The sequence below is a fragment of the Chionomys nivalis genome, chromosome 25 (assembly GCF_950005125.1).
Source record: "Chionomys nivalis chromosome 25, mChiNiv1.1, whole genome shotgun sequence".
Taxonomy (NCBI): Eukaryota; Metazoa; Chordata; class Mammalia; order Rodentia; family Cricetidae; genus Chionomys; species Chionomys nivalis.
This window is the reverse complement of record NC_080110.1, coordinates 26,300,870-26,325,481: the sequence shown is the minus strand read 5'-3', so window position 1 is coordinate 26,325,481 and position 24,612 is coordinate 26,300,870. Positions and strand designations below refer to the sequence as shown.

The 24,612-nt window shown below is 41.9% G+C and overlaps 2 protein-coding genes across 5 annotated transcripts in view; both read right to left on the bottom strand.

Annotated features, from left to right (window-relative positions):
* The window catches only part of Ptprb (protein tyrosine phosphatase receptor type B), a 110,856-nt gene extending 101,133 nt beyond the window's left edge, over positions 1-9,723 (bottom strand). Inside the window, exons 1-3 of one of the 2 annotated variants that reach the window (XM_057757449.1) lie at positions 9,669-9,723; positions 7,845-8,240; positions 111-364 (exon numbers count right to left, since the gene is read on the bottom strand). In XM_057757449.1, coding sequence (XP_057613432.1) covers positions 111-364; positions 7,845-8,240; positions 9,669-9,723 — 705 coding nt within the window. Of the gene's footprint in view, positions 1-110; positions 365-7,844; positions 8,241-9,668 lie in introns of those variants that run through there. The other variant, XM_057757448.1, reaches the window with a different exon arrangement.
* A 1,693-nt stretch (positions 9,724-11,416) lies between these two features.
* Positions 11,417-24,612, bottom strand: part of Ptprr (protein tyrosine phosphatase receptor type R) — a 231,502-nt gene continuing 218,306 nt past the window's right edge. For all 3 annotated transcript variants that reach the window (XM_057758049.1, XM_057758052.1, XM_057758050.1), the window contains one exon: positions 11,417-11,645. In XM_057758049.1, coding sequence (XP_057614032.1) covers positions 11,552-11,645 — 94 coding nt within the window. In that variant the 3' untranslated portion in view covers positions 11,417-11,551. The remainder of the gene's footprint in view (positions 11,646-24,612) is intronic.

Here is a 24,612-nt window from a genome sequence, read left to right as displayed (position 1 = left end):
ACACAAATGACTGATTTCTTAGTGCACTGTGGCATTTTGAACACAGAGAATCTTTTCAAGGAAAGGGTCTTCTGGGACCACTCGCAACCCTACCACCCGCCTCCTTTTACCTCTGTGGTGGTGCCGAAGGAAGGCGGAGTAGTTGGTGGACTCCACGCTGTGACTGTAGTCCCCATCGTGTGCAGGCTAGGGAGAGCTCTCTTGCTGCTGCTTGGCCTGTCAGTCTCTGCAGTACTCCCGAGAAACGTCTCTGTGGTGTTCCTAGTGTGTTCCGGGCTGTATGGAACTGTGTGGAAATTTGTGAGGGTCTGCGGTGCCACTGAGTTCCTAGCAATCCGCACCGAGACTTCTGTCCCCAGGCCGGCTGAGGGGAAGAAAGGACAGGGACAAACATCATTCTCACATTTTATGAATTTTAACGATTTTGCTTTGAGATAGGCCATCACGTGGTTCAGGATGATGATGAAGAACTTGCTATATAGCCTGAGGACATTGAACTCCTAATCATCTTGCCTCCGCTTCCTAAGTGTTGATGTTACCTGTGTGGACCACCACGCCTGGTATATACAGTGCTAGGGGTTGAACCCAGGGCTTTGTGTAGGCTAGGTTAGGCAAGGACTTTACTAACTAAGCCATATTCCTATCTAAAAACAGTCCTATCTAAAAACAACTTTTAATAGTAAAAGAAGGTCCCTTCAATAGGGAGCATGTGGATAAATTTAGCTGTATAGAAAAGCCAAGATCTCCTCTGTGTAGGAAAATGTCCATTTGCCCTGTCCAGTATACCCACCCTTAGTCCAATCTGCTAGTTTTACATGGTGGAGGCAGAATTATGAAAATCTGCTGTATATGGAAAGGCCAGTTCTGCATAGAAGACAGAGTTCAATTCAGGCTATGGATGTCTGGATGACTGAATTGGTCTCAGGAGTAGTCCGTGAGTTTCCAAGGTCTACCCACACTTCTGACCATAGGAAGTTCATCTTACAGCAGCGCTAGGGAATAGTTATAGCTTTTGCCAGCTTCCCAAAGGAGCTGATATAACAGCTTTGAAAATCACTGTTACTGACTTGCCTAACTACATCATGAAGAGTGGTGGCTCCTTGTTGGGGGAGGGGTTAGTCCTATTTATTTCTTTAACCATAATGCAAACATTTATGATAAGAACATTAGTGGTGTTAATTCATTTTAACTAATATATAAAAACATAAAATTATATATTAATGAAGTGTTAGTGATGTTTATATTTCTGCATACAGTATATGATGTTTAAATCAGATCATACACATCTATCTCCTCAAACATCTTTTTAAATTTCATGGTGTAATTGTTTAGAATCTTCTCCTAGATTTTTGAGATATGTCGTACTTTCCTGTTTACAGCTGACTGTCAAAGAGCACATCAGAACGTCTCACTCCTGTCTAACCATGACATATTGTCTGCAGATGGGGAGTTGTTCCTAATCCTGTGAGGCTTCAATCATGAGACTGTTGTATTTTCTTTTCTTTCTTTTCTTCTTCCTTCCTCTTTTCTTTTCCTTCTTTTGAGACAGGGTTTCTCTGTGCAGCCAAGGCTGTGTAGCCTCAAACCTGCCTCTGCCTCCTGAGTGCTGGGATTAAAGGTGTGAACCAGACTGTTGTATTTTCTAAGTTAGATATCTTTTAAAAGAACAGCTAGTGATTTAGGATATATGAGCAGGTGGGATAAATTTTCAATATTTAAAAACAAGCAAAAGAATTGTGCTCATCTTACATTTTTTTTTTGTTTGTTTTTATGACAGTATTTCTCTGTAATTTTGGGGCCTGTCCTGGAACTAGACCAGACTGGTCTTGAACTCACAGATAAATACCTGCCTCTGCCTCCCAAGTTCTGTGTGCAACCACTGCCCGGGCAGCCATACCCTAGGGCAAAGCCGCATATTGGAAAAGTCTGCAAGTGACTGTCTGAGAGGTGTGTCTGGACGCTTCGCTTCGCTGGCTTACTGATGCTATGTTGGCAGGTGGATAAACCCAGGGAATCCTGGCAAAATCAGGTAACTATCTCAAAAGAGTGGGGACTTTAAGAGGCAGAGCAACTTTAATTTCTTATCACTTCTTTTTTCTTATCACTTCTTTCCTTGTTCTTTGAATAACATAACTCTTTAGTAGGCAATTACTATGTGCCAAGTAGCCCCTCTTAAAGAAGGAGTTAGTCACGCCTTCTAGTCAACTTTACTTATCCCTCTTTTGATTCTCATTCCTTCCCATCTTGATTTTTCCTGACTAGCACACTTCATATAGCAATGTATGTAAATAAGAGGGGCTATGGGACAAAAATAGTTCACGACAGAAAAGGTCCATTTATGGATTTTTTTTTTTTTTTTTTTGGTTTTTCGAGACAGGGTTTCTCTGAAACTTTAGAGCCTGTCCTGGAATCTGGAATTAGCTCTTGTAGATCTCGAGCTCACAGAGATCCTCCTGCTCTGCCTCACGAGTGCTGGGATTAAAGGCATGCACCACCACCGTTCAGCCTAAATAGACAGTCTTGAAAAAGTTAAAAAAGAAACGTGGTGAATAAGAATTCTTTCCCTGAGACACAAAGGGCAGTGCCAAGGACTTTGTGTGTAGGTAGGTGTGGACAGATACTTCAGTAAACAAAAGTATCGGACACCAGTTAAATTCAAAGTTCAGGTAATAATATTTCAGTATAATTGAGTTTATTTATTTGGTGCTAGGAAACAACTCAAAAATTATATTCTATAGCATATACTTAATATTTATCTTAATATACTTAAAATTCATCTGAAATTCAAATGTAAGTGGGCATTCCTGTGTATTGTCTGCAACTTTCCTTCTATGTCTACTCAATCTACACCTTGATAGCTTCACACTTTGATAGCTTTCTGGATGTTTCTTTCTGTATATTTCATTTTTTTCCTTCCATATCATTTAACACGGTCCCTGGCAGTGTGTTATGGTTATACACTTTGTCACAGGTGAGTGATTAAACTCAAGGTGTTTTCTCATGTCAAACTCAACCATGATTCTCCCTGAGACTTTGACACAACCGTCTTAAGAAGCATCCTTAATTTCTCAGTATTGAGTTCAGAGTTTAGATGTTTCCCTCAAAAGCATCTGCCAGTGTGGGGATGCAGAGCGGATGGAGGTCAGTATCTCTGTTGCTTTCAGCTTTGCCCAATGCTGATTCTCTAGGTTAAGAACCACATAATACAGTTTTAGTTCCTAGGCCCATTTTAGAAAGTAATGATGGGGTTAGGACCCAAATCAAGCTTCCGAATACCTAGTATGCAATCGCATTCTTGTGTGCCAGGCTCTGCTTCCTTCACTAAAAAATGGCTGGTGAGTTTTTATTGTAAGACCTTAAAAAAAGAAAACCAATGTGCATATCATTGGCTGAAATTAGACTCTCCAGAGAAATGACCAGACATTCTAGAGATTTGGGCTGCAAATCGCATTGCAGATGTTGCCGTCGCATACAGCTTTTGGCTTTTATATGGGGAAAAATCTCAGTCTTCTGCTGCCATCATCTTTAATAATCCTCATATGTTTGTAAGATAACACAGACCAAACATACCCCTTTTCCGTTTGAGGCCACCTTCTCCCCGTTCCCCTTTTTTCCAAAGAAACAAATCTGGTATCTCTGTATTTTATGTCTGTGTTTTTGATTTTTTTTCTATTTAAAATCTAGAGAAATTTTAGCCCGAACATCCAGTTTCTATGTTTTGCAGACTTTAAAACAGTGGCTTGCCAAGATAGTTGGTGTCAAAGCCACCTTTGAGGTTTGATGGTTGCAGCTTCACCTTAGAAAATAGAATTTGGTGGATTTCATGTGGGTCCCAGACTCTGCCACTCTAAGGTTCCCTGGGTGACTCTAGTCTACAGTTTTAGCCATATACCCATTTTGAACCAAAATGCAGCCCTGATACCTTATTCTTCTGTTCCTCCCCCTCTCCTTTCTCTGATAGGGTCTCACGTAGCTGAGGCTGCCATGGGCTCCCATTCCGTTATTCCACATCCCAAGATTAACGGCATTGCAGACCAGCAATTGTGATCATTTCTCATGTGGGTATTGGAAGTTTATAAAGTAGTTGGGAAGAAAGACAATCCTTGTTATAGATATATAAGACTTTCAAACAGCTCATTTTTCTATTGCTGAGCTCTGTTGGAATAGACATGGAATTATTCTAAAAACAAATCTTTTGGTGTTTGGTGTTTATATCTTCTAATTGTCTTGGAAGTGTGCAGACATTTCACAATTCACTGAAGAGGAAGATGTTTTGACAGTGGCAAGGAAAAGTTCTTGCACAATGGAACAATATGGTAAAGCTAGCTTTAGTGTTTTTATTGAGCCATTGCTACTGCATTGTTTCCACATTATAGCAAAATTCTTCCTAGGACATAATTCAAGTCCAGCAGCGCATCCTGTATTCAATCCAAAACATTTTCACACTAAAATTGTTGCTAGCTTTCAGTGAGACCAAGGTCATCTGTAAGATGATAAGATGTGTGTTGACTTCACCAGGTCAAGACCATCTTTGAGCACATTTTTAAAGGGCAAGAAACTAATAATCAGACTCAAAATTCATCATTAACCGAGATATAAGATTTTTTGTATAGCTGGGTGGTGGTGGTGCACATCTTTATTTCCAACACTCAGGAGGCAGAGGCAGGCAGATCTTTGTGAGTTTGAGACCAACCTGGTCTATAGAGTGAGTTCCATGACTGGCTCCATAGCTACTGAGAAACCTTGTCTCAAAACAAAAACAAAAAAAGATTTTTGTATAACGATAAGAACAATAAACAAATTAGTTTCTCTGAGCATCATTCCTGTGGCAAGGAATTTTAATTGTATTAGTTTTTTACTCTGGAGAAAAATGTCAAATGTAATAAAATATACTACATCTATTAAAAGTGAGTAAATTGTGTGGGGGAGCTAACAATGAAGTTGAAGGAAAGGGAGAGGCGATGCACACGCATACACACTCCAGACAGTACTGGGCTTCATGAGGGTGAACGGAGCAAAGAGGAGAATTGGAGTAGATTAGTAAAAATGACCAAGATGACTAGCATATCAGAAAGGGTAGTCAGTGAAATAAAAAATACAATTAAAAATGACTAAATTACTTTATAAGTACCCAAGTGGAAATAAACTGAAATTAATAAATGAAAACTCGTACCAACATACAGCAAAGTTAAATACCAAAGCAGAACAGAGCAATTAATATGAAATAGAAAAAGAAATATGAATATACCTAAAGGGATACTTTTCAATAGCCAGATATTGACAAGTTCTGGGTAGGATTATGGGTTGTATATGAGCCTCGTTTTTCTATTTTTAACGAGACAGGTTGATGTTTGGGACATCACGGTCTTGTTGCCATCTTGAAGACTCAGAATGATAGCTTTAGAGCCCTGATTTTTGTTTTTTGACTTTTTTAAAGCTTTAAAACAGTGATTTGAAAAATAATTATTTTCATGGTGGTTCAAGCTGGGCGTTCCACACCTATAATCTCTGCACTTGGGAAGCAAGACCCTCTGTGGGACCCACAGTTTGTGAGTTTCAGGTCAGTATGGGCTTACACAGTAAGACCTCATCTCAAAAACACCAAGGCCTTGCAGGCAGCATGGAGGTGAACATCTGCCTTGCCTGATTTGAGGTTAGAGATGGGTCTCCCTTCCTGTGGGTAAGAGTAAAAATGTTGCTGGGGGGGCGGGGGGGCGCACGCCTTTAATCCCAGCTCTTGGGAGGCAGAGGTAGGAGGATCTCTGTGAGTTTGAGGCCAGTCTGGTCTACAGAGAGAGTTCCAGGACCAGCCAGAGCTACATAAAGAAACCCTGTCTCAGAAAATAAGAAATAAAAAGAGTACAATTTGTTATATTTAGCATGGTCCTGTGTCACTCAGGACAGACCTGGACAAATCAACCACAGGGACGAACCTGTACAGATTGCTCCATGTGCTGTATATGGTCTGATAAAGTTGAATTTTTTAATAGACTATTGTATTTTTACTCTCTTTGCATAGTCAGAAGTGATAGGATTGAGACCATAAACCTCAATGTCTGTTGCAGAAGAGCCCTCAACTAGTATCTAATTAGGTACTTGCTTAGCCTTTGCCTGAGAGACAGAGCGCTGCTTAAAAATTACCATGCTAAAAAATCTCCAATCAGCCTCAGAGGTGGGTAACTAGGAAAAGGTTTTAGGTACAGTGGATGCTGACCCCCGAGAAGGACTGTGGACCCATGATAGTGTTAATACAGGTCCATAGCTCCTGACTCCAGATCTTGAGGCCGTTGTGGATAATGGAAGGTGGGAAGGGATCTTGGGAATCTGTGTTTTCAGTAAGCTCTGCCTTTTCCTCATGGCTTTGTCAAGCAGCCAGCTACATGGATCAGTATTGGGAGGCACTGGGAAAAATTGGGGGAGTCCTGGAAAGGACTGGGAATCACTGGGTCAGCACAGGGAGTACTGGGTCAGCACTGGGAAGCACTGGGTCAGCACTGGGATAAATGGGATCTGCCCTGGGAGGCACTGGATCAACACTGGGAAGCACTGGGTCAGCACAGGGAGTACTGGGAGGCACTGGGTCAGCACAGGGAGTACTGGGAACCGCTGGGTCAGCACAGGGAGGTAGCAGGAAGCACTAAGCAGCTCACTTATAAGGGATCTATACTAGACAAGAAGTTAACCTGGATTTAGGACAACTTATTATATCCTGATGAACTTCAGTCTGTTTACTGTAGGAATTCATTTCTAAGTGATTCTCCCACTGTTCTTAAAGGCTCTTTCATGTCCAGTATATTGCGATTCTGCGAGTTTTATCTTTCATGACTCCCTGAGCCAACCTCTGATGGAAGAACAGAGTCACCATGAATACAGCCAACCTCAAGGGAAGATGAAACTGCATATGTGTTCTACAAATATTCCTACTTAGGACAATTATGTCCTGAACCAGGGATTTGTGTGTGCATATACACTTTTTTATGCACATCTATTATCTGGGGACACTAATTATCAACATATTAGAAAAAAATTTATGACTACTCATTGGCTTTGACTGTATCAAAAAAAGTATGTTCTTTTCGAATGATGTGAGCAACATGAGACAGTTTCAAAGCATGGCCTAGTATCATCCCTGCTTTTTGATGCTCCTTCCTGTGTCCTAAAACTCCTCCTCATTAGAGGATAGAAGTTTCTAGATCAGTAGAATCTAATTTCCTGACCATTGACTTTAGTCATTACATGTGTACGTATGTCTGGACATATATTCCAATACCTAGTAGGGTTTGGTCATAGTGTCTGACACAAAAGGGAGACTCAAGAAGCAGTTTTGGACCTGAGAAGAAGGCACAGTGGGTATGAAAACTGAGTTCAGGTCCCCAGGACCCTTTGAAGGATGCAGGTTCAATAGCACAAGTCTCTACTACGGTGAGATGAGAGATGGAGACAGGAGAATGTGCAGAGATGTGTAGGCTATCTAGTGTGATGTATGCAGGGGTGAACAAGAAACGTTGTTTCAAATAAGATGGACGTCACGGCCTAAGACCCAAGATTGTCCTCTGACCTTTCTATACTCAAGAAGTGGTACTCACACAAGATCTCACACACACGTGCATGTGCACACACATTTCAAAGTTTGAGTACAAGAAAAGAAGGGAAAGGAAACAACAGAGGCAGAGAAGTTGCTGACTTTAATGAGGATAATGAAGTTTTCCATTGTTGGGTACCACTTAGTGTACTTCCGTTTGTAAATGTATGTGTCCTGCAGAGGAGATAGATTGGAGCACGTGGCTCTCCCCGAGCTTTGCAAAGATCAGAATGACTTTCAGGGCTCATTAGGCATCACTCACCTTGCTTTGCACAGAGGTTTTCTCTGACCAGCTTCCCTTCCTTGTTGGTGTCTAGTTTCATCCAGCTATCGAGGTATTTACTAATCTTCTTGACCACTACCTTACGGTTTTGTTTCTTGAGAAAGAGAGAGGTGTTTTCCACCTCAAGGAAGCCTTCCTGGTCATGGCAGGTCCATCGGGGTGCCTGGGCACAGGGAGTGGAGACTGCTGGTCGGAAAGGACCCCTTGAGGAGTTGGAGATGCCCAGACATGATGCAGATTTAATGTGAAGGAGCTTCCCATTCTCAGTCGACAGCCACTGCTGGTTCTGGCTGCTGGCATTGCATGAGCTCATAACCACTTTCTGATTTATGGAAAGACACTGCTCTTTGCGGACATGGACTATCTGGAACCCCTCTGGAAGATGAGAGACTTATGAAGTGCCATGGAAAGACCATGAAGTAGCAAAATCACCTGCCCACATAACTATAATTAAAAATACCAGGTTTACTTATATTTTGATCTCTCTAGCATTGCAAATACATAGTCTCAGACTTGGCTCACATGACTTAAAATCCTAAGGCAAACAAACAACAACCCTCTTTCCCCACAAACCCAATCAACAAAACAACCAAGAACATCCTCCAAACTCAACCAAGCAACTAACCAACCAAAAACACCCTCTCAAACCAACCAATCAACCCATCAAAAGAAAAAAAAAAGCAAACAAAAACAAAAACAGAACCAACAGAAGAGTATCGAAACATTACACATTGCACTCCCCTGTTAAACTTTTGTATGATTTAGTGAGCATGTATCCTCACTGGAAAAATGAAAGGAATCTTGGAAAAGAAACAAAGTCATCCAAGGAATATGACTTTTCATTGGAAGAGGAAAGACAAACACAGAGAATAATGTGTGTATTATGAAAGTCAATTACAGAGCTTGGTCCCCTTTAACCATTTGATCCTCTTCATATCATAGCCCTGTTCCATTATATAAAAGAGTGAGATGCTTCCTTCTCAGGCCCTGTGCTCCCAAAATAAATAAATACTTGTTTACGAGTTGTATAGTCTGAATAAACGCTTCAAAAATTGGGTACATTTATTAAAAGATAAAAATACAATGAAATTTCCCATCTTTCGAAGCATAAGTTGCAGCTGGTAGCCAACAACTCAAGTATTGATTACCAGAGGCTATGTCCCTGCAGCCCTGCAGATAAGTATAGATTTGGTGACAATGTGTATAGTTTCCCACCAAATACCAACATATTTTAAAAAACATCAGCATTTCCTGATGACTAAATGCCCACTTTTAAAACATTCACAGCAAAACACTCAGGCTCAGAAACCATTTTCAAAAAGTTTTTAACCTAAACCACCTAGCTTTTCCATGATAATATTCAATCTTCCCGAATGACAACTTCCAAATAAAGCACATCTCCTTACTCTCTTGAATCATATTCTGTATGTATGTATTTTTCTTTAACAGAAAAGAAAGTAAACGTATAACTTGATTGGGAAAAAATTACAGAGAATTCTACAGATTGTTACATATAAATAATGAAAGCTGTTTGCTCTGGGCTCCTCACTCTGAGGCCCATTCTTCCAGGAGCTGAGCTGTCCCAGGCGCTTGGTAAATACTTATTTTCTTCTGGAGAGAAATCTCAGCAGCGTGGCCAGAGCTGTCTCCTTTAATCCTCCCTCCCCATCGTTTCTGGCTACACTGCCATGGAGACCTGGCTCTGATTCTGGCTTATTTCAGACACTTCTCAAAAGGCTACCAGCCTCTTTGGCTAACGTTGAGAGAGACGATGCCTCAGGAAACTGAGGCCGACCCACTCACCCAAGCTCCCGAGGATCAGGCAGGTTAGAATCGCCATGTAAAATTCAGCCTCCATTTTCCACTTAAACAACGGTTCATGCTTCGCTTGGGGGCAAAAAAAATCCTCCCAGATAAGAGAGGCAAAGAGGGAGGAAGGAAATGTGCTTCACGGAGAGGGGAAAAGTCAGTGACACACTTCCTCCAATTGAATTGTTTGGGGGAAGTTTTACACCAGTGTCCTTCTGTCTGTTTCCTTAGAAAGAAGGTATAATGATCATCTCTTTTTAAAACGTAGACCCGGCCCCCAGGAGCCAGAATACACCCCAGAGCGTCTTCCTCTGCTGTCTCTTTGGTACACGAGTACTTCTTAACCTTAAGACGGAGGAAGAGAATGGTAATGTCAGCTAATCGAGTCTTCATACGCCACTGCCTTCTTTCCAGGTGATATGATTCTGTCCGATATACGTAAGCCGTGCAGTTTATGGGGGTCTGTAACAAGTGCGAGAAAAGACATAAACACGTACTGTTTGCATAATGAGACGCTGGCGTCTGTGTGGGAAACCACATAATGATGGCACTTCCAGATCATTATCTCTCCAGTGGTTATAAGAACGCCTTTGGAGAGAGGCAACTCTCTGCCCGGGAGAAGGAGAAGACTGAAATTAAATCCATCATAGTACCTACTTCAGTTTACACACACACACACACACACACACACACACACACACACACACACGATGGCTGTTTTCCAAACGGGGGCAAGAAAAGAATACACGCCGCTCAGTACTTCGTGTTAAGAGCCGTTTATTGTTAGTATGAAAACCATGTCAACTTTGCTGCATTGAACATTCATAGGTGAGCCCAACATCTCATGTTTGCTGGGGGTAGTCATCTCGTTTTCCTTTGTCTCTTGAAAACTTTTAGAAATGTAAGGACGTGCGTGACAGCATCCTCAGAAGAACTTCTGGGAATGAGGCAGGTTGGAGCATCCCCCAAGGCACCTGCCTCGTATTGGGAGAGAGATTCCAGGTAGATAGCATATTCAAAAATCCCTTCTTAGAAGAAGAGAAAGGAGTATTTAAAATTATTGGTACTTTTTAGAGTTACTATAAATTTGTTGATCCCCTTTTGAAAGCAAAACAAGTCACAATGTAGAAATATAGTGGCTGGAGTTGTAGAAACAAGAGCCAACTCTATGCCTAATAATAGAATATATGTATATAGACATACATACATATATATGTATATATGTATCCAATGACAGTCATTGTGCTCTGTAATTGATTCATAGGAGGTACTATAAATACACATTTAATAGATATTATCAAGACACATTTCCATATAAAATAGTTACTGCATTTGATTTTTTTTTCTTCAAAAACAAAAACCTATTTGTTAAAAATCTGTTATTGATCACTTGCAACGTCAGCAGCAAGATTCTGGTAACTGAGATAGGTAATAGCACTTAAACTGGGACAGGTGAATAGCTGGCTGTCCACTCACAAGCCAGACTCGGCGAACATGGAAGCATCTAAACACATGAGAACGGCGTCTTCAGCAGCTCCTCCTGTCGTCACAATGACAGTCACTGAATATTACACACAGGGGTTCCGTGTGACAGAGAATCCGCACAGACAAAACAAAGTCCACCTTAGGCTGTGTGAGAAATTAACATACCGCCATCAGCACAGGACCTTCGAAATAATTTGGGGGGATGCTTACAGATGCATTCCTATACACAAAGGGTTGGCAGACGTTTATGTTGCCAGGTCTTCCCCAGTCCACGCTTCAGGTTGGTTTTAGAGCCTCCTCGCCCGCTGCAGGGGGCTCCTTCGAGGAGCCGTAAGCAGGTGGTTTTATTAATCACCCGTGAGAGATTGACACGTTGGTGAATCTTCACGGAATCACTGGACAGTTTCTGGTGGAAGTCTGCTCTCATAGAGGCACAGAGCGTGGTGCACAAATTCATACTGCTCACTGGTCTGGACCATGCCACCCCTGAACAGAAGAGATCATAAAATAACTCAGTATGGCCGGCACCTTATTATACTGTAACCTCGACATGACACCAGAACTAGAGTGTTATGCCAAACATGCAAAATAGATGATCTTACAATTTTTTTTTGCGACCCTTCTTACCTGTGTCTATGCATCATGTCAGTGCAGTCATATGCTGTGGAACAATGTCATATCACGATGCATTACTCATAGGTTTGTGATAATGACGATGCTGGTATGAACCAGCCCACCCTCTGACAGCCGAAATTACTCTGTACATTCCCTAATAATGCAGAATGATGACAAATGACTTTGCTGTTAGCATTGCTATTTATCATTCTTCTTGGTGTTACTTAGCTTATACACCTACTTCAATTTTAATTGGCTGGAAAACTGTATGTCACTTTACTGTACCTCGACTGCACTGTCTTCTCTGGGTATTCATTGGTTCCTGATGGTTTTGGGAGAAGCAGGAAATGCTGTACATATATTGTATCATCTAGGTGTGTGGTAGGCTGTGCTGTCTGGGTTTGTACACATGTACTATATAGTGTTTATATAACAACAAAGTTGTTTGATGACACATTCTCCAGAACATCTCTCCATCATTTAACAATGCATGGATCATGCTTTCTCTCTCCCCCCACCTCTACATATGTGTACATATGTGCGCTCTCTCTCTCTCTCTCTCTCTCTCTCTCTCTCTCTCTCTATATATATATATATATATATATATATATATATACACACACACACACATACATAATATGGCTCAATATAATGCCATGCACTCCAGGCACCTGATTATTTTAGTGTTTTGACCCAGGATCTCCTATGACTGAGGCTGGTATTGAACTCACTCTGTGGTAGAGGATGACCTTGTACTCGATCCTTCTGCCTTCTGGAAGTGCTGTTACCTAAGGTACTGTTATCAGAGCAGTGACAGCACCTTACAGTTGAATACTCGGACTCTGGAATGAGTCAGGCCATCTAGCTCCAACACTTCCTGTGCTAATTTTTACCTGTGTGATGCACATAACTTCCTTAAAAGCATTTGGCCTCAGTCCCCTCTTCCGTTAAAGCCAGGCAATGGCTAGGCGACAAAGTCACTCTGAGTGTTAAACTCACAGCGGCTGGAGCGGAGGTTTTAGTTCTCTGGACCCTTACCATCCCTCTTCTGTTAAAATGCATTATGTATGCATTTGGGCTAACAGTGACTGCAGGGGGTTAACAAAGCACAGCCATGCTGTGATCTATTGCTCTTCCTACAAATGAAAGACCTACTGGGAAGTGCTTTATTTAAGGCTGTGAGGGCACCAAGCAGCCTTTGGGTGTGCGAGGCATCTAAACACAATAGTGGGTGGATCCTTCAGCTGACTGGAAACTGGGAATTGACTCCTGCTTTTCCTCTTTGCCAGGGCCATTGTCACCACCAGCTGTTCAGCCTTCCCAATGTCACAGATTGGAAGAAGGCAGCATCTTTGGGAGAAAAGTCCCTAGTTCTCATCATATTTTGATATACACAATACTTTTTTCACATTTTCTCCTAGGTTCTTTAGCTTGATAAATTGTCAAACATTAACACAAAAGTTACCTATTTTTCACTTCACTGTGTAAGAGTTATCACTGGAGTAATTATCCGAACTTTTGTAATCTCTCTGTAACTCTTTAGCCACACAGCAAATCCTGTTTTAGTTTTAGTCTTGGTTTTAAGGAGTTCTTTTTTTTTTCTAGTGGTGTTTGGTACTACTCATAACAATTTTTCGATCACGTAGGCCATTCCAGCTTGAAGACATGATGGGTTGTTCGCACTGTCACATGACTTTGGTGAATGACCACTGAAACTGACCTTGTATGTACGCCTGTCAAACTACTAAAGCAGCGACACTACACCTTCTGAGCTAGGCAGAGGTTCCTCAGGCAGCCTTGACACGGTGCCAAAACCATGCATTGGGCAAGAAGTGAAGAGGTGAATTTAGTTTCCAGTTAGCCACTTCCTTGTAGGAACAGTACCACAGTCTTTTCCAGTAGAACTGCACGTTCTGTTGACCGAGCAAGGACTGGTCAGAAGGTGGCAACAGAAACGGCAGCTGAGAGAGAGAGAGAGACGTCACGTTCTTTTCCTAGTTGTAGGATGACATCTGGGAACATTTGTAAAAAGCATAGCAGGTGTTGAGGAGATGCTGGTCTGGCCTGCATAGCTTGGGAGAGGTAGCCACAGCAAACATGAGGGCAGCTGCAGGGGACTGAGAGGCGCCTCCCTTCCTTTGACATTTTCTCAGAGGATCGACACTCCTACTTCAAGCCGTGGGCTGCAAGAGGAACCTCTGTGTGTACTGCCGCTCTTGGGCTCTGGCCTGCGAACCTCCTGTTACTATTTACCTCATCTTGAGGCAAGATCTCCCCTTTCTTAGCTGTTCTGTTCAGCAATGGCAGTTGCATGGCCGACTGGTGGACCAGTGGCGTCATGGTTTGGGTCTTAGTCATTGTCTCACTGTGAAGTCGCTCAGCAGTATGCCATCACGGTTGGAATAGATTTGCTGCGATTAGGTTCTATCAAGTGTAACAGATTGGGTTAACGAGGTCAAGGTACTGCTGCCTGAAGGTGGGGAAGATAAGAACACACAGTGTACACTGGCAAAAGTCTTGTGGATCTCAGAGCTCCAGGAAGACACGGGAACCATGTTGGTATTTTCCATTTTTTTTTCGGAAAATAAGAACAAAAGAAGTAGCATCAGAGGGCCCCCCAAAGATCGGTCATCAGAATTACTGGCAAGAGCTTGTTTCTCTATAGGCCGCGCTGTCAGCCAGCTTCTGGAATATTCACAGACAGAGAAAGCTTTAGAGGCAGGCTTCCGAAGACATCAAAATGAATTTCTCTCTCTCTCTCTAACACTCTCACCCTATTGGCCAACTGAAATAACCCCAGTAGGTCTCAAGATTCCTCTTGTAGTCACACAATAGTCCTCTAAGTGATGAAAACAACCATCAAAGTCCCGTAATCTTTCTTCTCTAGACTAAACATCCTGTGGTTACTCAACATTTCTGTGTAGCCTGGTTTCCCTGTCACCCACAGGCGGCATCTCCCACCTCTACAGGCGATTTTATGAACTAGGGCCTTCCTACAGTGCTGGGGCTATACCCAATGCTATCTCTTCAGCAAGCACTTTTTCTCCCTTAGCTACACATTGTAGGCATTGCGGGCATATCAGCAGGTGAGGCCACTAGGCCTGCAAGTGCTTGATACTCAGCAAGCAGTTACAAACAGTTAAGCTGATTAAAAGTCAGCAGGACTGTCTTGAGTGTGAAAATTACAGTTTTTTTTTTCCCCAGCCTGTACTGAAGCTATTGAAAATTTGAAATGAAACACAGGAACTTACACTTGTTCCTGTTCCTTTCAATTTGTTAATTCTTCTGAGCACAGTGTTCTCGTGTACTGAATCATCATTATTACTAGCATTCAGTATACGACTTTCTCATTTTTCGCTTCCAGTATTGAACCTCCCAGGCATTCAACAAGCATGCCTTGCATCTCATCTAAGTCATTTGTTTAAAACCAAACGAAACGACAACGGCTAATAGAAATGACGGGACCAAAAGAAGATGGCGTCTTTATGATGAGTCATTTGATATGATACGTACTTCTTAACCTCATCTTACCATTGTTTCCAGTTAAGCTTAAGTATGTCGTGTTTTTCATATTCGCTACAGTGAAAAACACATAGCACTCCTGCATCAGAGAGGCACTTGACAAGTTCTGAGGCAAATAAGTAATGGATCGCACAAATAATCCGGGCCTTGATACGTGAAAACAGGTAAAATATGGACTAAAACAAAGCAAAAGTTTCCCAGGTTACATTCATTAGATAACGGTTGAAATTTGAGAACTTGTCACAATCATCTTGGGAAATATTTAATAAACATTTCACAGAATATATTTGTATATAAAATATAAAATATTCTATTGATCTTTATATGAACTTAAAAGCTAGGATTGATTGATTGATTGATTAATTAATTAATAATACAACCTTCAGGTTGTATTCTGTTCTAGGAAAAAAACGTTTTTTCTTTTGTAAGCTGGTAATGGGAAACAAAACATAAACAGACCCAGGAAACTAGTACAACATCCAAAATATTTTTTGTGAACTGTTTTGAAACACCAAAATAAAATATTTTTTCTGGAAAAAATGAATACAACTATGTAGATTATGGGATCTACAAGAGATTTCATAGTGATTTGCCCCCACCCCAGTTTAGCAATAATTGATCCTAGCTAATTGATTCCATAAGGTGGGATCTATGGATTTTCAGAAATCTAAATCTACACTACAGAAACGAGCAGTTCTTCATGTGAACCGGTTCTAGAAAGCAAGAGTCAGGGATTCTCTGATCTATTGCTTTGAAGACAGCCGTCATCAAACAGAACTCAGATGGCATCATCCAACCACGGTTCAAAGAGCAGACGTTAACAAGATCCCTCACCTCCAGCAGGTCAGAGTTCAAACATAGTACAAGGTTTTAAAAGAGTCCCACAATGGTCCCAAGTCTTAGGAGATTAGGGTGCACAGGGTCCCAAAGTGTCAGAGAATCTTCGTCTGGCTAATTACAAGAAGGGTAGAAATTAGCACTGTTACTTAGCTATCATGGAACTGAAGAATTCTCTTTCAGTGCAAATTCGTGTTTCACAAACCACTGTCTATTAAGCTACAATTTATGTCTGCTATTAAGTAGGTATTAACCAAAAAAACAAAATTATCTAGGCCTACAGGCCTATGATCTTAGCACTTGATAGGTGTGTGTGTGTGGGGCGGGGAAATCAGCAGTTCAAGGTCACCCACAACACCTGGCTTTTGACTGTCTCAAAAGACAAAACGGTGTGTGTGGGGGGAATTAAAATGAAAAGCAACAGCAAGAATGCCTTAGCTTGACAGTGGTTGCCAGTCTGAAAAGGTCTGGAATGCTAAGGTGTCAACTTCATTGCCAACAGGAATCTAAGTAGGCTAAGAGGCCAGAACAAAACAAAGGCCAACGCAGATAAATTCGGTCTCCATTCCCAACTGGATGATTTACCTTATCACAGCATCTCTTCAGTGATCAGTTGTGTTTTCCACACGGCAGTTGTACCTGCTAAGCGCCGCTGTGAGGAGCAGATGGGACAATCCATTTCAAATGCTTCCGGTCAAGCTAAGCTGCTGTGGATACTACAGACATAGTGTACTCTGTTTAAACAGGGCTAGTGACAAAGCTCTGAGGTGAATTCTCTGTCCGCCTTGCAGGACTAAGAGGAAGCCTGGCCAAGGATGAAATGGTCCAAGTTGGGCAAGTCTGGATGGAGATGACCCAAATGTGTTTTTATACAACGAGGCAGCTATAGAAGAGGCAGTTGGTACAATGGGAAGCAGGGGGCTAGGAGCCTGGCAGACATCAGGGGTCCTTACTTTTAAACTTACTGGCTTTGTGATTTAATTAATTAAAATTTATTGTTATCATTTTAAGTCAGCGTCTCGCTAAATCACCCCAGGTTTGGCTCAAACTCCTGCAGTCCTCCGGCCACAGCCTCCCGAGTGCTGGGATTACACAGGAGAACATCACCACCCCAGAGAGCTCTGAAGTTTTTATACAGGTCACTATCTCCTCTCCCACAACCTGGCTTTTTCCCATCTATAAAATCATGTGACTGACAGCTGTCACCTCACTGTGAGCATTAAACACGTCAGAGCACATGACTGTCCAGCTGCAGGACAGTCACAGAAAGTCCCTGGTCCCCAGCGGCATTGGGGAAGGAGGAGGTGAGCTGATCAAGAGTCCCTAGCACCTCCAGCTGTCACTAGGGTAGCCGTGTTTTTAGTGGTCCTTCATATTGGTGCTCTGTGGGAGGTTTTGTCTGTAAGAAATTTTCCACTGTTCATACCCACAAAAGAGCTTGCAAGACCCTGGCCTGGCAAGTGAATCTGTTACCTACTAAGGCTTCAGGTTTCACAGGGTTTAATAGATACTAATTCACAAATGTTTAGCACAGAGGCTGCGGATGCATAAGTACTAAATAAATGCTGCATAACTTTCTTCTTTAATCAGTGTTCCGGCAACACTTTACCTGGGTTGATCTCTATACCTCGTTGCTTGGCACTGTCATGGTTCTCTCCCAAGCCATGGTGAGGTTCTGGTGATTCCCTCTTAGAAGGTCTGGGTTTGTAGTCTAGATGACTAGTTTATCCGGTTTCTATCCTACACTATGCTTTGGAAACAAAGCTGCCCCCTTTATTGTAAAGGTGCTGTCGGCTCTCCTTTTCTTGTGGCCGTAGAATAGGAAGACAGTTAACCAGATCACAAAGGCTGCAGAGACGCTACCCTTTCTAGACATGCCAGCCAGATAGCTCATCTCATTAGTACTGCCAAGCCCAGAAACCAGTGTCAGCTCCTTCCCGTGCAGTGCAGGGAAGCACGTAACTGTGCCAGCTGGGGGCCGACTCAAGTTAGAAGAGCGGAAAATGTAGGACTCCCCTGCCCACGCTTTGTAAGCGAAATGGTATTTTGGAAAAAAACCAAAACAAGACAAAAACTCTCAGAGTCTCCCAGATGTCCAGGGAGAGAGTTTCGGCTTTTACCATGTTAAAGTTGTGACCTTTTGTGACTGTTCACACACACACACACACACACACACACACCCCTATAGCTTTTCCTGCTGCACCACCCAGCCAGTATCCGGTCTAATCAGTAGACAGAAGGAATTCTGCAGGGGTGACTCACTTCTGGGCTAACAATGGAACTCTCGATCCTTTGCTTTTTATTATTTTCAAATCTGGAATTCTTTTGGTAAAGTTTGGTACAGTAAATTTAGAACAAAAGGTGTAGACGTTAATGCGCCACATGGGTAAAGCTCCAACGGCTTTGGCATGAGTCAAGCCAGGCTGAGCCTGTTGTCCCGGTGCAAGGCCCAGCTGTGAGGTGTGCCAGACCCTCCACCAGAAGTTTCCCCAGATCTTTAGCAGATGTCCCATCAAGAAAGGAGAATTTAGATGGGTGGGGTAGTGCAAGTCTGTGATCTCAGTACACTTAAAGGTGGAGGCCGGAGGATTAGGACTGGGTCACATGAGACCCTGTTTAAGGAAAAGAAAACAAAGCCAGGGGTGGTGGCTCCAGTTTTTAATCTCAGTACTCCAGAGACGGAGGCAGGCAGACCTCCATGAGTTCAAGACCAGCCTGGTCTACATAGGGAATTCCAGGAAAGACAGAGCTACATAATAGAGAGACGCTTTCTCAAAAGCAAAGCAAAACAAAAACAGAAAGCAGAGGAGAACTAAAGAATAACCATGGCTGATACTGAACAGATATTTTTTGTTGTGTGTGTGTGTATGTGTGTGTGCATATGGAAAATAGAGACAACTTCAAATGTAATTCCTTAGACACTAGCCACTTTATTTTTCTTTTTAAAACAGGGCCTCTCAGTGGTCTGTACTTTCAAAGTAGGCTAGGGCTTACCCTCAGAAAGCTGCAGGTGTCTGACTCTCCAGTACCCAGATTACAAGCCCATGGGAGCACATGCAGCATTTTCTAAACATAGGTTCTGAGGCTTGAACTCAGGTCCTCATGTTTATAAAACAGCAACAAAATCAAAACAAACAAAACAAAAGGTACGTTACCAACTGAGCCCAGTTCCCCTGAACCAGATATTGTGAACACTGACACTTTCTCTGAAGTAGAAGGCTCTAGGCATATTTGTCGGGCATAAAAGTCAGTGCAGATCAAATGATAATTTGATTATAGCTCTAATTTGTGTGTGTGTGTGTATCTCATATATATCAGTTTGGATTTGAACTCTGTGCAGCTGAGAACAACCTTGAACTTCTGATCTGACTCTACCCCCCCCCCCCCCAGGGCTGGGATTTTAAGCATATATTAACATTCCTGGTTTATGGAATGCTGGAGATTGAATCCAGGGCTCTGGACACGCTGGGCAAGCTCTCTAATAGTTAAGCTACATCCCCGGAACTAGCTTTAGCATTGTTTTCAAGATTAGTTTTTCCTTGACAGCTATCCACCTTCCCCCAGCACCCACACTGAATAAGTGGGCTATTGTAAATTCATCCAATTAAGTCCTAGCAGGAATGAAATGAAGATAAACATTGTCCTGGCAGTTCTTAGAAGGTCCCATTGTCAAACCTATTTTACAAAGAGGGCCTCTTATTAGGATCTCAAAAACAAGAATGTCAGGAAAAGACATATCAGTTTCCAGGACTTAATCTCTAGATGTCCTGAGAATAAGTAAGCCCAAAATTCAAAATTTCTGATCTTCCAATGAGGTCTTTGGAACTCACTAGGTGTAACAAGCATTGTGATTAGTTTGGAATACAAAAATGCAATGTTAGGCTGTGCTTGATAAAATTACAATAAGGAACAGAAACTTCATATCTGAAATTATTTTAGCTATATTTTTGAGATAAAGAATATTTAAGGACATACTTTAGAATAGGATTTGATGGCATGTATGTTCCTTCTCTCAGATGGGTATGTTAAGAATAAAAGCTATCTACCAAACTGAAGTGGGCCATGAAAATATTTAAACAATAACGTGACACCCACTGGAAGCATCTGGGAAGGCTACAAGTGAAGTCATTGGACGTCATTCCACTTTGAAGCTCCCCCCCAATGTAAGAGCACACGAGGCAGCTACAGACTCTGCTAACTCTCAAAGAAACCAGAATTAGATTGCTTCCTGTTCTGTGAAGGGGTGGGAGCGGGGTGTCAAGAAATGTGATGAAAGCCTTCAAGTCAGAGATTCCAATGTAAATTTCACTTCTCAGATTCTGTTTTCAAATTCTGCCAGCATCCAGAGGTTCCAGCAGGCTTGGGGGGGAAAGAACATGGGGGCAAATGTCTGCAATCAGTCTACACTAGCATGTATTCCTCTCCTCGCTGCTGGATGTCTTTGAACATTCACAGGCTGCCTTTGACTCACTCTCTTGTAACATCTATGAGGCATGTCCTCAGTATTCCTAGGCCATATTGTTAATATGGATCATTATTATCAGTTAGGATTATCATTGTGTGTGTGCATAGTGTTTTAGTTCTTGCCTTCCCATCTCATTTGAGTCAGGACACCTTTATTGTTTGCCTTTGTATATGCAAGTCTAGTAGCCTAGTAGCCTCTTCTAATTCTCTCATCTGCACCCTCCATCTCACTGTAGGAGAACTCAGATTACAGATGCCTTCTACTGTGGTTTTAATGTGTTTTGGAGACTCAAACTCAGGTCCCACTTTTATGGCAAACACTTTACCCATGGAGCCATCTTCTCAGACTTCATCGTTATTATTTATTTTAAAAAAGTGATAGGAGCATATATTATATTCAGTGCATAAATGACCTTATGTCATTACCTCCCACTGCACGCTTTGGCACTTTTATGAGCCTATTACAGAGGCAGTGATATGGTGAAGGGCTACTGGTTGATATATCTCCATAGCAACTGAATTCTCAATTATCAGTATTGGAGGTTAGAAGATTAAACAAAGTATAAAAGGACTTTCTAAGTAACACAAAATGATTACACTGTGTTCTCTTCAAAACTAATGTTATGGATCCTCTCGTTCATCTAATTTTATTTTTAAATTGCTAATCTATGCGTGAATGGTAACCATCTCAACAGGAAAATGTGACCGACTCAAACATCTCTTTCCACACCAACCAGCACAGAGTCCCTTGTACTTATCAGATCTGGCGTTTGTAACAAGTAATCTAAACTAAAATAATCAGAACTAGGCGGCATTTTCCCCTGGTTTATCTATCAAGAAGTTCAGCATCATTGTGAAAATGTTAGGACATGAATTTACGATTTTGTGTTTAACCTAGTGGAGTCTCCCACTACAGAAAACAACAGCCTTTGCTAAACAAACAAACAAGAAAAATCCCAAATCCAAGCATTTAAAAATTTGAGCAAAATTAGAAATTCAGTTTAGAGTGTTAAAAAGAAATCAAGCATGTCTCCTAGTATAAACCTCTACTGCCAGTTACTTGAGTGGTCGATGCAGGAGAATCTCAAAGCTACAGACCTGTCACAGTCACAGTGAGGTCAAAGTCACCCTGGGCAGCTTAGTAAGGCTGTGCTTCAAAACAAAAAGCAAAAGGAGAGATGGGATATAATTTATGAAACTCTACATTCGGTCCCCAGTGCTAACACACACACATACAGGAATATTTAATATTTGAACTGAGCTGGGAAATGAGACATCCTTTTTTTTTGTCTCGGTTTCCCTTTTAAGAATGAATCCTGTACTATTTCTGAGGCCAGATATTTTTACAGCATCCTTTTCCTAGTAGGTAGCAAGCAAACGTTATGGCTATTATTACTATAGCATTGTTCTTCATGTAACCAAGGCTCAGAGATCCCAACGAAGCAACAGAGGGATCTGAGAACACAAGGGCTCATTCCTGAATTGCTGCACTTTGAGGTTGAAAAGGCATCTTATTAGAGGGGTCCTCAAGTTCATGTGGGTTCCCAATAGTATCAGGACACCAACTGAACACAATATATTTGTCACTGACTTTCAAATGCACGGAGGTGTTATTGTGAGCCATGGAATTAAAGCTAATTTACAAACATGAGATTCAAAACGCAAGGCAGAAGACTATGAAATTGTTTACTCCCCAAATAGGGTCTTTGCACAGAAGGGGTTAGGCTCCACCTTTCTTTATGCTAATAGGCAGAGAGGCCGAGAGTGGACTAGTGGTCACAGAAAGCTGGGGAAGAGGTAAGATCTGCTTCAAACATCTTTGGCATAGGGTCTGGAGACGCCTGACTGCGCACGGTGCCTGGTTCTTGTACACTCTCCCACCAGACAGACCACAGTCAGTCCCAGTTGCTACAACACCTTTTGGTCTTTTGATCAAAAATGAAAACCATGGGGAAGAGGGGATGAACCATTAATACTCTTCTAAATAAAACACGTGTGGGTGTTTTGCACTGAATTTGAACTACTTAGAGAAAAAAGATACCCCATTTTAGCGGCAAATATGTTCAAAAGTATTAATAAAGCAGAACCACAGACTTGTGAATCTTTCAGGAGAACTTGAATCTATTTATGGAAACTTCCCGAAAGCCAGGGACGATAGTGCTTTGCCAGAAAAACGAGGAGCCCACTGGAAGGCTGTGTTATGGTTTTGAACTGGAAACATCCATTCAGCCTACATGCTCGGCCCGAAACCGGACCACTATAGTTTGCTGCTAGCATGTAGATTTGTGATTTGAGTATAAATGATCTTCTCTTGTCTGGTTTCATAACAACCAGCATGTATTGTCATATATATATATATATATATATATATATATATATATATTTTTTTTTTTTTTTTTTTCCAAATGGGAGGTTTGATTCTGACCAGCACTCAAACTCTTGACTTATCGATTGTGAGGTAAGTCCCCACATCCAAGTCAGTGTCTTGTTTTTTATCAGCTCTTAAGCCATCTTTGGTTTATCGAGGAAACAGCTGTGGAAAAGGGTAGATTACTTGTTTTCTATTCGAAGACAGTTTTCACTCTATAGCCTTTGATGGCCTCAAACTCTCTGTGTAGTTCAGAATGGCCCCCAGCTCACTGCGATCCTTTTGTCGTGGTTCCTCAAGTGTTGGGATTACAGCTGTGAGCTACCATGTCCAGAGTGAGGGGTAGACTAGAAGATGCCCTGTGCACAGCCTGGCAGACTTGTAGGCAGAAGCCATTGCTAAAATGAATACAAAGTTTAAGCTGGGCCTGGTGGTGCATGCCTGGAAATCCAGCTAATCAGGAGTTTCAAGGCCTGACTAGGCCATAGTGAGTTTAAAGTCAGTTTGGGCAACTAAATTAAACTCTTTCTCAACAATAAGAAAGCAAAAAATGCATTGAGGATATAGTTCAGTGGTGGAATGCTTACCTAGCAAATGGGAGGCATTGGATTCAGCCTCCAGTAACGCACACACATACACACACATACACACACACACGTATACACACACACACACACGTATACACACACACACACACACACACACACACACACACACAGAGTTTAAGCCAGGACTGTGGATATAAAGTCTTATCTCTGACTACAGACAGTATTTAATAATCCAAGGACAGCCTCCCCCTTGTCACGGTCCCTATTATGTTCAGATTAATGTTCCATCTCAAGTCCTTTTCCACCACCAGACTTTAGAAGAATAACGTGTGTTTCTTGTACTTCTTTCTGTCCCACTCTGGTGTTCTTTGAGGAGATTTTTGTGGGGTTCAATGAATGGGGAAGAATATGGCAACAGTTTGAAATCAGCGTCTGCTGGGGAACTTTTCAGACCTTTAAAGCTTCTTGAGACTTGTTTCCTTCCCTTTCCTTCTTTCCTTCTTTCCTTCTTTCCTTCCTTCCTTCCTTCCTTCCTTCCTTCCTTCCTTCCTTCCTTCCTTCCTTCCTTCCTTCCTTCCTTCCTTCCTTTCTCTTTCTTTCTCTCTTTCTCTCTTTCTTTCCCTTCCTTCCCCTCTTCTTCCTTCCACCCTTCTTTTCCACCCTCCCTCCCTTTCTTCCTTTTTTTTGCCTGAATAGTAACTAAAAAGGTCTGACACTTAGCAGGCAGTCAATAAATAATCATCCATACATTATAATCATTCATAGAGGGACACACAGTAATAAAATACACTAGGGTGCGCCTCTTTTCACAACCAGGTACCCTATGACATGTTCAGAGACATCTGTTGAATGAACGAATGGATGGAAAGCCACTCTGAGAAGACATCTCTAGATCCTGGTCCACAGCCTGTTACAAACACTCATCTTGCAATCACTCCAAGGTAATGCTCATTTCAAGCAATTTCAATGTGTGAGTTGGTATAGAACCCACCTCTGTGGTGAGAGAGAGAGCTTCTATTTGGGCTAATGTTCTGCTCTCACCACCTAGAAACACCTGGAGTTTTTCTACCAGGAGATCCCCATTTTCTCCTGACCTTTC